Below are 16,301 nucleotides of genomic sequence, written 5' to 3'. Positions count from 1 at the left end.
ACATGAAAGTTGTAGATCTTTCTCTCCAATTTCCAAAAAGTCCAAGATCATCAATTTCTCATGTGTGGTTAAGGAGATATGATCAAAACTTGACAAAGTATGCATTGGACTTCAAATGGACATAACCTCTCAACCAAAGCTCCAAAATGGGTGGCTCTTTTTGCATTTTGCTCATCATGACCTCTAATTTCCAAATCATGCATCACATTACATGAATTGTCATCACATGATCATTTGGTAATTTTTGGATTTTTGGAGGGAAATTTTAAAATTCAAATTTGGTGCATTATTCAAACATTTTACCTTCACCAATGATTTTAAAAATTGTTTTTAAGTGAAAATGAACCAGTTTCGTGCACTGTTCACACATGCATTTCATGCATGGAGGTGAAAACTCAATTTGCCAAAACACTCCATAACTCACTATTTCCATTTGCAAATTGGTTTAAACATAATTAAACATGATTAGGGGGAGGTATAAAAGCCAAACCCTAACTGTTTTTCAAGAGAGGATTCAGAATTTCAGATCTAGATCAAAATTTTTCACACTTTTTCTCTCAAATTTTCTTCAAATTTCTTCAAACAAAATCACATTCCATTGCTTGATTCATCATCTTGAAGTATCACTAAGCAAGTTTGGAGGTGGAATCATAGCAAATCGTGCTTGTTCTGTTCATGCTAGAAGCTTGAAGGCATCCATGGTGAATCAAAATTCTGTTTAAATCGTGTGCAATTAAGCTTTGATCTCTCATCCAATCAACTCTACAAGCTGCATAGAGGAAGTTTGGAGCATCACAAGGCCTGAATCACACGAATTCCATATCTGCACTTCAAGAGGTCACCAAATCGAATCTCTCTTTTCCCAAAATTATTGTGATATTATTGTAGATCCATGTTTGCTGGTCATGCTGAGCTTTAAATCGTGAAATTCCATGCATGTTTGAGTGAGCTAGGGTTAATTAAAGTTCCATGGTTGAATTTTCATTTGCTCGATTCTATGAATATGTGATGATCCATGCCATTTCCATGCTTGATTCATGATCTATGTTGAATATCCTCCATGTTGATGTGCTCATTTGTGAAATCTGGAGATTTTGTTCTTGCTGATGATGAACAGGACAATGTTCATCTTCTTCACGAGGAAGAAGATGAAGTGCAGAGAGTAGGCCACGGTTTTAATTTCCATTTGCCACACAAATGCGTTGCCTATGTGTTTGTCCTAGGGTTAATTGTGCTTGGTGCATGAAAATTCCATGCGTGCGTTTCTATTGGCCCGAGCGTGTGTTGACTGGTGTTGACCTGCCAACACTTAAATGAAACGCATCGTTTCATCCTTCCTGGCGCGCGTTTTCAAATATTAAATAAACAATTCCATTTTATTTCATTTAATTGTTACATTTAATTTCAATTTTGTTTCAAACTTGCAAAAATCATATCAAATTGAAAATTAATCCAAAAATTACCAGGTTTTTTGCATTGTGTTGCATTTTTTGTCTATTATTTTTTGATCATATTTCCACAAATTGTGCTTGGCTGAATAACTTTTGGTGTTAGAATGTTTGAACATGTATGCTATTTTGACCTTGCCATGCTTATACATTTGTGAAATGCTGGTCTTTGATCCAATGATTCTGAAAATTTGTATGATGAAACTAGACATGTGGCTTGAAATTTTGGTGTTGATTTGGTATTTTTATCAATTGTCATTTCTGTTTTATGATCATGTTAATTTGGTGTGACAATTTGTGTCACACCTTTGCTTGTTCAACTTATGTGATGTGTTTGCCATGCCAAATGAATTCTAATTGTCCTGATTTTTTGTGTGATGTTTGATATGAATGTTGTGAATGAGCATGAATTTTCTTGGGATTTTTTGAATCATTTATGATTTAATTGAGATTTTTCATTCTGGTTGATCACTTTTGAGCTTTAAAATTGCCTTGAACTTCAATTGATCATGAAATGGATTTGGTAATTGATATTGAGATGAGACCTTTTGGATTGTTTCAAGATGTGTTTAAAGTTGATTCATGTTAATTTTCAGCTTCTGTTTTGGATTTTTTCTCCATCTTTGACCCTAGGCTTTGACCTAGTGGTTTGTTGCTTATCTTTGAGCTTTGATTTCAGGTTGAGCAATCAAGTTGCCATAGTTGTTGATGCTTCATCACTTGAGCATTGATGTTTGCCTTTGATTACTAATCTTTGTGTGTTTTGTAGGTTGATGTTAACTCATTTGAGTTTGACTTTTGGCTTACACATTGTGTACATTGGGATTGTTTGTTGCTTATTGATTGTTGTCTGTTTGTTTGACTTGTAAACTGATTGGTTTAGATTTTTTCAGGTACCTAAGTTGCTTTGAGTTCTTTTGAACTTGCTTTGCTAGCTTGTGGGTTGCTTAACCTAGGTATAACTCTCTGACTTCATGTAGTCTGGAAGACCTGTCCTGTTATGTGGGCAGGCACCTGTCTGAAGCCCTCCTTAAGAGGCAATGCTTGTGAATGTTTACTTTCGTGCCAAGCAGGTAAAGACCTCTTAAGAGGCAATTGGCAGATAAAAGAGATGTGTAATCCATCTCCTGCTACTCAGTGTGTCATTCACTTTGCTCACACACCTTGTGTTGATGCATTGTGGATAATAACCCAAGATCATGTTGTGTCAGTCACTTGTGGAGAAGAGTTCCTACATTTTGAACTCCCACATTTTCTATTTTTGAGTCAAGCTCTCCCAGGCCAGGGATAAGAGTTGTGAGGTCTTATCCTCACTTCCCATTTCATCTGCTTCACCCTAACTCTCAATGTTAGGGTTAAGAGCTAACCACACCCCATTCCAGTTGGCTTGCTTTTGCAGCCTAACCTTGTATGAGCCCAATTGATTGCATATAGTGTGTGTGATTGTTTATTGTGCTTGTGTTGTTTGACTGTGCTATTTAGGATAGCTTGCTCCCTGTGCAAGTTAGATAGAAACCTCAACCTAGGACCATTGTGGATTACATGATAACTATTAGGCTCGAGTCAGGCTCCCTTCTAGTTTGTCATTTCCCAGTCTCTGGTTAGGTCAGAAGTTCTTTCCCTGTTCAGGGGAACTACGTTGCCCTGATCCTCATACCAGATGAGGTACGTAGGCAGGAGATCGTACGAGATCTCTCCGGGCGCCCTTTTCCTTTTTTTTGTGTGTGTTTGCTTGACAGTTATTAGGCTCGAGTGCCAGACTCCCTATTAACTTGTTTGTTTGTTAACCTTCTTGTGTGTGTTAGGAGATGGATGTAAGATCAGCGATTGGCATTCCGTATCCTATTGGTGTTTGTTTGTGTGGAGTCTGACGTAAGCCCAGCGATTGGCAATTGGTTTCCTGTGTGTGTTTGTTGGTTCGGAGTCTGATGTAAGTCCAGTGATTGGCATTCGGTTTCCCGTGTGGTTTTGTTTGGCCTGCGTTAGCCGAACTACGGTAGCTCTGATTCTCATTCCAGATGAGATACGTAGGCATAGGATGCGATATCCTAGCGAGCCCGTTTCCCCCTCTTCTTCCATCTGTGTTTTATTCCAGTGTGTGTGCATTGTTTTGAGCAGTTTCTTTTAGCAACCTTCTTCTTTTCTTTTGAGCGTGGATCCCGTCGAGTACGACGGATGCGTAGGGGTGCTAATACCTTCCCTTCGTATAACCGACTCCCGATCCCATCTCTCTCCGGTCGCGAGACTATGTCTTTTCCAGGTTTACTTCGAGCATTTCCTTTCCCTCTTTTGGGATGAATAACGCACGGTGGCGGCTCTGTTTGTTTTGTTTTGCCCGCCGGTTGTTTTTCGTGGATGCGACACATACATATAGAGGGGCTTATTCCTTTAAGATCTGAGATGTTATAGCCTAGAGTTGTAGGGTATTTTCTTAAGACATATAGTAATTTCTCGGTGTCTATATGTCCTAAGTCTGTGTTGACTATTACTAGTCTTTCAAGCTCTATGTCTAGGAATTCATACCTTGAATCTTTGGGTAATGTTTTAAGTTCTACGTCAGGTTTCTTTGGGAAAGGCATAGGATTATGAGTTATGCTAAACATTCCCTTAGACTTTCATCTACGTATGGTTCACGTAAATTTTCTTCTTTAGATATAGGAGTTGCTAGAATCTTTAGTACTTCAGTATACTTAGATTGTTCCATCTCAATTTCTTTAATGTATTCGTCGATGACGTCTAGGAAACAACACAAATCTTCTATAACGGGTGCCTTTAAGAACTATGATAGAATAAGTTCAACTTTTTCATCACCAACCTCAAAGGTTAGCTTTCCTTTCTTCACATCTATGATAGCTCCAGCAGTGGCCAAAAAGGGTCTTCTTAAAATGATAGGGATGTTGGAATCCTCATTTATGTCCATTATTATAAAGTCGGTGGGAATGTAAAATTGACTTATACGAACAAGAACGTTCTCTAGTATACCTACTGGAAATTTAACCGAGCGGTCAGCTAGTTGAATAAACATTCTCGTCGGTCTTACTTCTCCTAATCTGAGTCTTTCACATATGGATAAAGGCATTAAACTAACACTGGCTCCTAAATAGCATAGAGCTTTTCCTATGACAAACTTTTCGATTACGCAAGGTATGGAAAAACTACCTGGATCTTTTAGCTTAGGAGGCATGTTATTTTGTATTATAGCTCTACACTCAACAGTAAGTGTAACAGTCTCATTATCCTCGAGCTTTTTCTTATTGGATAAGATCTCTTTAAGGAAATTAGCATATGAGGGTATTTGTGTAATAGCTTATGTAAAAGGTATAGTGATATTCAGTTGTTTCAGAATTTCTAAGAATTTCTTAAGTTGCCCTTCATTTTTAGACATAACAGGTCTTTAAGGATAAGGTATAGGTGGTTTGTATGGTGGCGGAGGCACATAAGTTTTTTCTTTCTCTATGGCCTCTTCGTTTTTGTCTTCCTCTCCTTTATCTTTTTGTTCTTCTGGTTGATCATTGGTTGTTATTGTTTCAGTTACTTTACCAGAGTTTTGATACATGGCTGGGTTTTGAAGTCTTGGGTTAGCTGGTCCATCTAATTCTGTCCCACTTCGTAGCGTGATAGCATTAGCATGACATTTTGGATTTGGTTGAGGTTGACCAGGAAATGTTCCAGTTGGGGCTGCTATTGCTGCTTGTTGTTGGGATACTTGAGAAATTTGGATTTCTAACATTTTGTTATGGGTATCCATAACACGAAGCTTACTCCACATTTGTTTCATCAGCTCACTCGTGTGAGCATTTTGATTAGTGAAATCTTTGTTTTGTTGAACTTGGGTGTCCATGAAGTTTTCCATCATGAATTTGAAATTTGACTTCCTAGGTGCTTGTTGAGAAGCAGGGGATCTTTTATGATAACCTGGAGGTACAACAGGTGTTGGGTTTGGTGCAAACAAAGCATTGTTATTTTTATAAGAAAAGTTCGGATGATTTCTTCAGCCAGGATTGTAGGTGTTGGAATATGGGTTTTCTTGGGCATAATTTACTTGGTCGGTAGGAATACCAGCCAATAATTGACATTCAACATTAGTATGCCCAGGGGTTCCGCATAATTCGCAGTTGGGTGCCACAGCAGCTACGACAGCTGTTGGGGTAATGGTTAAGTTCTCAATCTTTTGAGTAAGAGCATCCACTTTAGCATTGACGTGGTCTATGCCATTGACTTCGTACATTCCGGTCTTCGTAGTTGGTTTTTCTGTAGTAGTTCGCTCACCTCCCCATAGGATATGGTTTTGCGCCATGTTTTCAATGAGTTGATAGGCATCTTCATAAGGTTTACCCATTAAAGCGTGGATGACTGCAACGTTTAAATTCATCTTAGTGTTGTACAGAAGACCATTATAGAAATTATGGATAATCAACCATTTCTCAAGTCCATGGTGTGGACAAAGTCTCATCATGTCCTTGTATTTCTCCTAAGCGTTGAAAAGAGATTTATTGTCTTTCTGCCTAAATCCCTTGATTTGGGCTCTTAGCACAACAGTCTTACTCGGTGGGAAATATCGCGCTAAGAAAACTTTCTCCAACTCGTCCCATGTAGTGACAGAGTTGGATGGTAGAGGCTGGAGCCAAGCTCTGACTCCATCTCTTAAATAAAAAGGGAAAAAAAGACGTAGTCTTATTGCTTCGGGGTTGAGACTATTCACTCTTACTGTGTCTACGTACTGTACAAACACTGATAAATGAAGGTTCAGATCATTTGCAGGACTACCAGAGAACTAGTTTTGTTGTACGGCTGACAATAATAAAGGTTTTAATTTGAAATCATTTCGTTCGATGGCAGGGGCGAAAATGTTGTTGTGTGGTTCCTCCTGCGAAGGAACAACATATTACTTAAGAGGACGATTTTGTGGTCCTTCAGCCATAACTGGTTCAGATTCTGATTTTGGTTTTGGAAAAGGAAGATTATACTTAATTCGGAAATTGTGAATTCAGCGTTGTAAGTTAATAAAACGCTCAACTTCGTCAACTGGTTATTCTAGCTCTTCGCCTTGTGAGCGAGTGCTTGGCATACAATTGATGGTTAAAAAGGGTAAATAAAATAAAAGTTGCCTTAGTCTATACTGTGCAATAATGGAATCACAATATTGACTAAATTAGTCCCCGACAACGGCGCCAAAAACTTGATCGCGTGACTATATAAGCATGTCAAATTACTATCTGCAAGCGCACATTCTATCACCTAGTTTTAAAAGATATCGACCCCATAAGGACTACTAATCAAACTAATGTTATATATCAATGCTATGTAAAGCTAAGGTGAATGATTTCTTTGATTAAACGAATAAAAACTGAAACTAAAGTTAACTCATAAAATATGATAATATATATATATATATATATATATATATATATATATATATATATATATATATAGAGAGAGAGAGAGAGAGAGAGAGAGAGAGAGAGAGAGACCGGAATATGGATTTCGTGCACCTCAGGGACTCTGCAACAGATTGACTCAGACTTACGGTTAAATCGTGTTCAGTAGAAAATATCAGTTTAAAGACTAAACCTCACACTCTCGCGCTATCGAATAAAGCCACACTTACTAACCATGAGATTTTTCTCTCGCTCACCCATTTTAATTAAGAAACGTATTTTGAAAGCTGAACAAGTCCTAATCGATGCCTAAAACGCTCTCGCCCTCTTTAGGATCGATGCCCCGTTCCTACTATCTGGTTCGACCCCCACGCTCTCACAATGCCGACTCGAACCTTAATTTATTCTCACTCGTGACAATGTTGGTGTAAGCCCTAGAGGCCAATACTTTTGGTACTTGTATCGATTTATTTATTAATAATAAAAGGCTTTTTCTTTATTATGTTTGTCTAATAAAGTCCCTAGAATAGATAGTCCATTTAATGTATCAAGTGTGACTTAATCATGAGATAATATTAAGCATAAGGACACTATTCTTAAAGTATTCATAGTCGAGCTTTATTGTTAAGTGGGATAACATTAAAGCATTAAGACTATTATGTATATAGACTGATGATCACATCTCATGGATCATGGATAAGGAGTTATCAAGTCTTAAACATAGGTATGAATATTAAAAGTAATATTTATACTGGATTGACCCGCTATGAGAATACTATATAGAATATTATGCAAAGTGTCATAAGTTATTCTCATGGTGATAATGGTGTATACCACTTTTCGACCTAAAACCACTATGGACCCTAGATGTAAAGTCGAGTGCCTTATTGCTGATCAAACATTGTCCGTAACTGGATGACCATAAAGACAGTTGATGGGTACTCCACGAAGCATGCTAAGGGACATGAGTGACCTAGATGGAATTTTCCCATCCTGCGTAACCGGATAAATATCTATGGGCCCAATATTGAACTGGACAAGGATGACACGGTCTATGCCTTGTGTTCAATATAGACATAAGGGCAAAAGGGTAATTATACACATAAGTATTAATACAAAAGGATTTGTCAGATCACATGACATTTTTGTGTCTTGGGTAGCAGTGATGTGTTTCTAGATACCGCTCACTATTTATTATGTTAAATGCGTGATTTAATATAATTGCCAATGCCGCAAAAACCTACAAGGTCACACACAAAAGGACGGATTGATGAGAGATAGAGTAACTAAGGAATACCGTAATGTACGGTGCACTTAAGTGAATTGTAGAACATCATAAGGTACGGTATACTTAAGTAGAATACGAAATATGGTAGGGTACCTTGCGCTTAAGTGATTTTGGCATATTATAAGATATGGGCCACATACACTTGAGTGGGCTTTTTACCTTGCAGCCCACACAAGTGCTTCTATAAATAGAACCCTTGTGTAGAAGCATTTGTACAGTTGTAATTTCGTTTATCTCTCTCTCTCTCTCACACTCAAAGCCTTCATTCGTAGCAACTAACACTGAGATTGAAGGAATCCGTTTGTGTGGACTGAGTAGAGGCGTTGTCATCGTTCAACGTTCGTGATCGCTCCGTAGATCTGCATCACAGGTTACAATCGCCACAAGAGGTAACGATTCTATCACTGATCATGCCCATTCGTAAGGATCATTAAAGGAGAAATTTTAAATTCCGCTGCGTTTTGGATCGCTCATCTCCTTCAGACAAATCGTATTAATTTTAACTTAGAAATAAAGACCATTTTTTTTTAATAAAGTTCTTAAACCAATTTCATATCCGAGTCCCGTCGGAAACGAAGGTCCTCACAAACCGGACTCAAAATGGTTTAACTAGACATGAACTTAATTGAAAACAACTTAAACATAGTAATTGCAATTGAAAACAACATGCGTAAACACTTATAGAATGTGATAACAATAATAATAAAGCAATGTAATAAAGAATCTGTAAATGCGGGAAAATAAATGCGAGACTGGAAGTAAAAACGGAACTAGAATAACTCCAATTAAAACAGCAAGATTGTTGATCCAAGAGTACAAGCAAATCCTAAAATTAGTTCGTGCTAATCGCTCAATCGAGTAATTATCACTTGAACATATAATTTGTGTTCAAACTAAACCGGCAGCGCTTCACCTCTATCTCTGAATGTCAAAAACTAGGTACAAGAGTGTCTTATATAGAGCTACATCACTGTGAAACTTCTTCATTCACGTTCCAAGATGGTTGAGGAAAAGTAGGGAAGTGGGAAGGAGTGAGTCCAACCCACTTCCACGCATTCTGTTACTGCAGGCAGATGGCGGTCACCATGAGCTTTAATGAAGGGGCTGACGTGTCCTAGTGCCATGGCGGACACCATAAGACCATGGCGAACGCCATGCACCAGAATGCTGCATTTTTGCACTTTTTTTCGCCATCTCGCTCTCTTTTCCGCTTCGTACACGCATATGCTCCATAATCAACAAGTATCTGAAACATGGACAAAACAAGACATAACAGTGACAAAACATAGTAAAATAATGATAAATAACATGTGAAACGAGTCTAAAAACATGATGCATTTTCACGCTATCAGATTGGTCCTTTCAATTTACTTCATTTATCAAAATAACACCTTGGATAAGTGTCAAAGTATTCAAGACTGGTCTATTTAAGACATGCATTTGCTTACATTTTCTTCATAGCATAATTATTCATTTGTTTCATTTCGTTACTTGTTAGTACTAGTTGTTTCACCCTAGCTACAAATGGTGCTTGCTGGTAAACTTAGTACTGAACTTGGGATCAAAGCACCTGGTGCCAAGTTCTTCAATATCTTGTCATCTCAACTTCACCAAGTGCAAAACATTTGTGAAAGAGTTCATGTTGCCAAGCTTCATGAAGGTGAAGATTGGCATCACTCTGATTCAGTTAAACATTGAACTTATGTCATAGGTAATTACTTTTCTATATTTCTTATATATATGTTTTTATTGTAATTAGTAATACTTGGTGTCATAAGAACAGATGGAAAGGTGCACACATGTAATGAGACTCTTGAAGAAATTGATGAGGAGAAAAAAAAATCACTATAAACCTCTTCGGTGGAGATATAGATCAACACTATAAGGTCTTTAAAGTATACGTTGAAGTAATTGATGAAGTTGAAGGAAGTGTTGTTGTTAAATGGACTTTTGAATATGAGAAAATTAGTGAGGATATTGATCCTCCAAATGGCTACATAGACTATATTAGCAAAACTACTAAAATATTGATGATCATCTTCTCAAGGAGGCAAGGGTAGCTCTATAAGTCAAAGAGAAAGCATGTGTACAGTGTGATGTTTGTAATGGTATGTAACATATATGAGCATGCATATTTGCTTCTCTTCATACTTCCTTTATATAATGGAATAAGTGTGTGGATCATGTCTTAGGATTGTGTCTTATATTAATATGTAATGAAAATTAAATAAATGGATATTTGTGCTTTGCTGTTTATATATCTTTTATTAGACACAAAAAATATATTAATGGAAGCATAAATTATTATTACCTATAATATATTTTATGATAAAACTTTTATCTCATCCAACAAATATTTGAGGTATAAATCTTTGGCGTGATTTTTATTTCTTAAAAAAAATGATAATTTATTCCCTCATTGCAACTCATAACTGAAGGATAAAGTAAATTAATGGACACGATTTGAATCCTAACAACAGTATCACGAATACACAACCAAGAGGCCAATGATTTGGCCTAAGTAGCCTCAGGCTACAAGGTAGCCAAGAGAAAAATAAAGAATTTGACTGAAAGTGAAAGACAAGTTGGTGTCGACTAGCGTCATCCGATCAGAGTTGTCAACGCAAAAATTGGTGGGGGCAGAGAAGTTACCAGAATTTTGTGAGTGTTTATGCAAACCCCCCATTTGTAGGTCTTGATCCCTGGATCAAGAAAAAACCCTACAATTTTTCATTAGTTGATCACCATTTATTGGTTAAATACCACACTCTTGGTTTAGACACCACTCTATGGGTTCAAATAATATACTTCTGGTCCAAATAACATCTTCACAACACCTTCACCACCTTTTCAATTCATTAATCAAACAACAATTTCTTTTTATAAAAGAACTGTTATAATTCATCTTTAGCAATCAGACTAAAAGTTTAGAGCATCCTAACTAGGATCAAAATCAGATAACGTCAAAACACTTCCAAGATACGACTATAACACCGTTTCCTAAAAACAACTAACAAATACATAGTTTTTTACCATGAACTACAAAATTCTAATTTTCTCATTGCACTATGAGAATACGTAGGCACGAGGGTTTGAATCCTTGGCGAGCACATTAATTAATAAATTATTTCCCCCTTAATTAAAAGTAATCGTAAGTAACCTTTAGATAATAACACCTATTCACACAAAGAACAATCAAAATGAACCTCAACAACAATCGCTCTCTTGCAATCAGAATCCCGATGAACTAATCATCCACACTAGAAGACCGTTAGAGAAACAAAAGCTACTCCCCCACTTGTTTCAATCTCGCTCCTGCTAGCAAGCGATATGAAAACAAAGGAGCATTGATAGTGTTTCACACACATGTCGCATACTAGGAAACAAATAAAAATCAAAAAACCTGACTGATCTGCTTTGATACCACTATGTAACTCAAAAGCTCCATAAATGCCCGAAACTAAAAAAATCCCGAAAAATGCCTGAAACATCGAAAAAGTTGAAAACACTCGAAATCAGGAATCACAACTGAAAAATGTCTAAAAAATAATCAATAGAGTAACTCACTATTATTATTATTTATGTCAGACCATCAACATGGTAATAACCCTTAACACCCAGGCATACCAACACATCTCTAAAACATATAAGAGTTAGTCAAATAGTAACTCTGACAACTCTAAGGTAACAGATCCCTCTGTTAAACTTATCAACATAACTCTAAAACTTATCAGAGTTTCTCAAAGGTAACCCTAAAACATATAAAACTACAAATTATACTCTCACAATTCTAAACAACTCAAGACTATTCAATAGCACCTCTAAAACTCATCCAACAACCCCAAAATCATGCTTCATACTAGTCACACATCATATTCAAATAATTATTTAAAATATCAAATGGAGTCGGAATCAAGCAAATGATATGTTCTGGAAAGCTAAGATAATCTATTTTAAGACTGTTATTTTTTTCAGGACTTAATACACCAATCGGTTCAATTTAATCAAATAACAAGAACAAATACTCACATCGGGCATAATGTCTCGTCTGACTTAAAAATGGCGCAAATATTGTATACTTATGATAAAATTATGAATATATTTATTTAAAAATATCATTAAACCATCTTTCTAACGCAATTGACGGCATCCCAAAAGAAGTTAGGAAACTCAAGTTATGCCTGAACTATGATGACCAACGCATGACTAAAACTGACTACGCATCTGGTATAAACACCAACGAATTGCGACTATTATAACACCCCTAGACCCATATTCTCTACTTCAAAAGACATATTATTGAGTTAGTTTTCTAACGCTTTGAGTCGCGTCTCAATTCTGAGCTCTGAAACTCAAGATATGCCTGAAAATAAGGCGGTTAATCCTCTTTTAAGTCTACCTGCGATTGTTTTTTTGCGTTTTTCTCTTTATTGAACAGATTTAAAACTCTCTTATTTGTGTCCCAACTGTCCTCAAATGATCAACCAACTTGATCTCTCTAAAAAATCAAAAAAAATATTTTTAATTTCAAATGTTCCGAATTTTAAGTTTTTGTGAAAATATGATTTTTCATGTAAAATGTTTCATTTTGAAGAAAAAAAATGGTTTTACTGCATTTGGAAAATCTTGGAAAATAGGTCGATTTTGGGAAATAGAACACAGTTCGACAATATCATAAAATTGAGAAATCAAACGACGCAAACAAAGTCGTTCGAATTCCTGGGGCAAAATCCCAACTCTATAGGGTTAATCACACAACATAACACAAAACTCATACAATATCATCATCATCAACAAAAGGTTTGTAAACCTACAAACAATAACACTGAAGAGACCATAGGGATTTATCCCAAATCCTTCTTTGGGTCTTAGAGAAATCAAACAGGAAAACAATTCCAACAATCGCACCAATAAGATTTTTCCCAAACCTTATTTGATCAATTTACATAGATCTATAAATTAAGAAAAATTAGGGGAAAACAACATAAATCCCAAGACGCTGATAAGATGGTAAGAAACCCTCACTATCCTGCATGCCTAAATCACCCATAAGAAGATAATTCTCCCCCCCCCCCCCCCCCCCCCTTACCTTGAAATTGTAGAGTTCTTGATGAAGTTTACCTTTTCCTCCCTAGAGCTCTCCCTTAGGGTACCTCGTAGCTACTTCTCAGCCTTCTCACAATTTCACGTGAAAATGTTTTTAAATTCTAACTTTTTATATTTATATAACATTAATTCATAATATTTACCCACAACACTCCAATATTACAACTTAGCCCCACAACTTCTCTAAAAACTAAACTTCTTTCCTCATTCTCAATTTTTTTATATAAATTATTATTCAAATTAAATAAATATTTAATTTAAATATATTAAAATAATGATTTAATTCAAAGTTTTCTATATTTTCTTCTCCATCAACCTATTCCGAAATAATTAAATATGTCTAATTACCCAAAATAACCTCAATAATAATTTTTTTTCTGCTCTCAAATCTTATAACCCCCGATAATTATTAAATTACTGAAATACCCCGACACACTGAAAAACACTGAAATTCAAGTATAATGAATAAAATACACCAATAATTAGATAAATTACTCTATTTAAAAGTTAGGGTGTTACACAAAGCATCTCACTTGTCCATTTTACACCAGAACTAGTGTTTTGGTTTGTTGATTGATAATCCAAACATGCATATGTATGTTTTTGTCAAATTTTGTGACACTTTAAAGATATATGAAATGGGCAGCGAAGCGATTCAAATAATATTTTTTCCATTTTCTTTGAGGGGCAGAGCCAAAGCATGGCTACAACCACTAATTTCTAATTCCATTACGACATGGAGTGAGCTAAAAATCATGTTCCTAGCTCGATATTTCTCATTGAGTTAAAAAACCACCTTAGAAACCGAATAACATGATATAAGCAAAATGACAGAGAATCGCTCTACAAAGACTATGATTGGTTTAAAGAAATGTTAAGGTTATGCCCCCACCATTGATTAGAAAGATGGTTGATAATCCACACTTTATACAATGGCCTTTTGTATTCTATAAGAAAGACTATTAACGCAGCTATGGGCGAAGCACTTATGAACAACAATATCGACGAGGTTTGAGCCCTTATATAGGATACGACACAAAATTATTATCAATGGGAAGCGAGCATAGTTGAACTAAGAAAACACCTCAAAAGGGGGGAAATACGAAGTAGATTCTTTTGATAATCTCAATGCCAAAGTTGATTCCCTATTTTCAATTTAAAAAAAAGTGTTAGCACTATAACCCATGATGCCTCACCTTATGAGATTTGTGGAGTCGTTGACCATGCTAGCAGTGAATTCCAGATGATAATATTTGGAGGCATTGACCAAGAAGTTGTCAACTATGTTAAAACAACAAAAGTGGAAACTCCCACTCCAATATGTATAATCCTAGTAGGAGAGACCACACCAATTTTTCCTAAAAAAATAAGTCTCTCAAACCAGAAATCACACCTCTTGGTTTTCAAGGACAGATGGGCGTTAATGCTCCCCAAAAGTCCAACCTCAAAATGTTGATGGAAAATTTTATCATAATTCAAACTCGACAAATGAGGTGTTTAAAATCAAAACCTATACACTAACCAAGTCCTTAGACAACTACGGGTTGGTTGTGTACTCTAGCACGAATCGTGTTGCCTGACACGGTCAGGTGACACACCCGTGTTACGCTCAACAACAGTTATGAATTCAATGGTTTTTAGGCATTTTATGACTTTTGGACATCTGAAACTTCTCAATACTCGATGTTAGTGGGTTTTAATGATTGTGCACAAAATAATTGTTGATTATAAATGACTAATGGCTAAGTTTATGCACAAATAGTACACTTGAGCTTGAAACAAAGCATCACTTGTTACTTCCATACACTTCACAATTTCTTCCTTTGGTTCTTAGCTCTTGTTTGTATTTCCTTTGCAACATTGTTGTATTTTCTATGGTTTTCTTTATTTAAATCAACCTTTCTATTATCCAAGTTCTTTATTTGAAATTGTGTTACTTTATTTACTTTGCATGTTATGCCTTTTATTTGCTTTGTTGTTGTTTACCTCACCATGACTGAGTATTTTTATAAGGACAAGGGGTCGTGAGAGTCTATCTCACGATGATCCCTAAATTGATATAATTGAAATGAACTATGATATTTATAGGTATTTTTATTTTAGAATCTTAAATCTTAAATATATTCGTGTCAGTTGCGAAAGCAAAAGCAACCTGTAAGACCCTAATTTTGACCCTAAGATCCTTCATGATATCTCATCATATGAATTGGCATTGGGATCACATCTTGGTATCCTCCTTACCCCTTACTCATTGGGATTGCATTGGGAGAGATCACCAAGCACCATTTGATTGTATCATACTTTTTATTTTATCATTTTACTAACCAAAATACCAAAATATGCCTTTGTATATATCTAACTCTTTTGTAGGTAGGACACATGCTCACCTTTGATCTATCAAGTTCATATCTAGGGTTTAAGACCCTCATTGCTAAGAGCTCAATCAAGAATGGTATACGAATGGCTCTAGGTATCATATATGGATCCCCATGATCTCCACATGTTATTTTGATCAAGAATTCATCAAGAGTTTGGAATTGGTTTGCCTTGGAAACCCTAGTTCATCTGGGTATCTTGTGTAACTTCTTCAACAAGCTTCTTCAACAATTGATCAAATATTTCAATGGACACTTCAAATTACATCATTTTATTCATATATGATCTCCCATGAGTCCCAAAAGTCAAGAGAATTGCAAGCTAGCAAGTTGGTTCATGGTGGTTGACCAGAGGAATTCATCTGATCAAATTTGGGGTCCCCTAGACCCTATCTCCTACAATTTTTGTCATATGAAAATGATTCTAAGAGAAAAGTTACTCTAAATGAGATTCCAAACAACTTTCACATTGAGGTTTAAAGCTATTTTTTCTTGGAAAGACATTTTTTATGGTGAAAGATTATAGGTCATTTTGTCTAAACCCTAATTTGAAGGTCAACTTACCAAGGCCATAAATTGCTCAATTTTTATGAGATGAAATATTTCCAAGTTTAAAAATCAAATTCAATATTTCTACTTCAACTTTTATGTTTGTAGGAAGAGCTAATTCAACTTTTATGAGCATGTGATATGAGGATACGTTATA

At 35.9% G+C, this 16,301-nt stretch overlaps 1 protein-coding gene and 1 pseudogene across 1 annotated transcript; one reads left to right on the top strand and one right to left on the bottom strand.

Annotated features, from left to right (window-relative positions):
• Positions 1-4,227: 4,227 nt before the first annotated feature.
• Positions 4,228-4,632, bottom strand: LOC127136930 (uncharacterized). The gene has a single exon (XM_051063439.1). It carries the CDS (start codon positions 4,630-4,632, stop codon positions 4,228-4,230), a length of 405 nt encoding a protein of 134 aa, XP_050919396.1.
• A 5,006-nt stretch (positions 4,633-9,638) lies between these two features.
• On the top strand, positions 9,639-10,182 carry LOC127135409 (MLP-like protein 34; annotated as a pseudogene).
• Positions 10,183-16,301: the final 6,119 nt, after the last annotated feature.

This window comes from Lathyrus oleraceus, chromosome 4, assembly GCF_024323335.1.
Source record: "Lathyrus oleraceus cultivar Zhongwan6 chromosome 4, CAAS_Psat_ZW6_1.0, whole genome shotgun sequence".
Taxonomy (NCBI): Eukaryota; Viridiplantae; Streptophyta; class Magnoliopsida; order Fabales; family Fabaceae; genus Lathyrus; species Lathyrus oleraceus.
This window is presented reverse-complemented; position numbering and strand designations above follow the sequence as displayed.

Coding starts and splice junctions, on each gene's coding strand:
- LOC127136930 (XM_051063439.1), bottom strand. CDS start 4,632: ATGCCTCCTAAGCTAAAAGATCCAGGTAGTTTTTCCATACCTTGCGTA.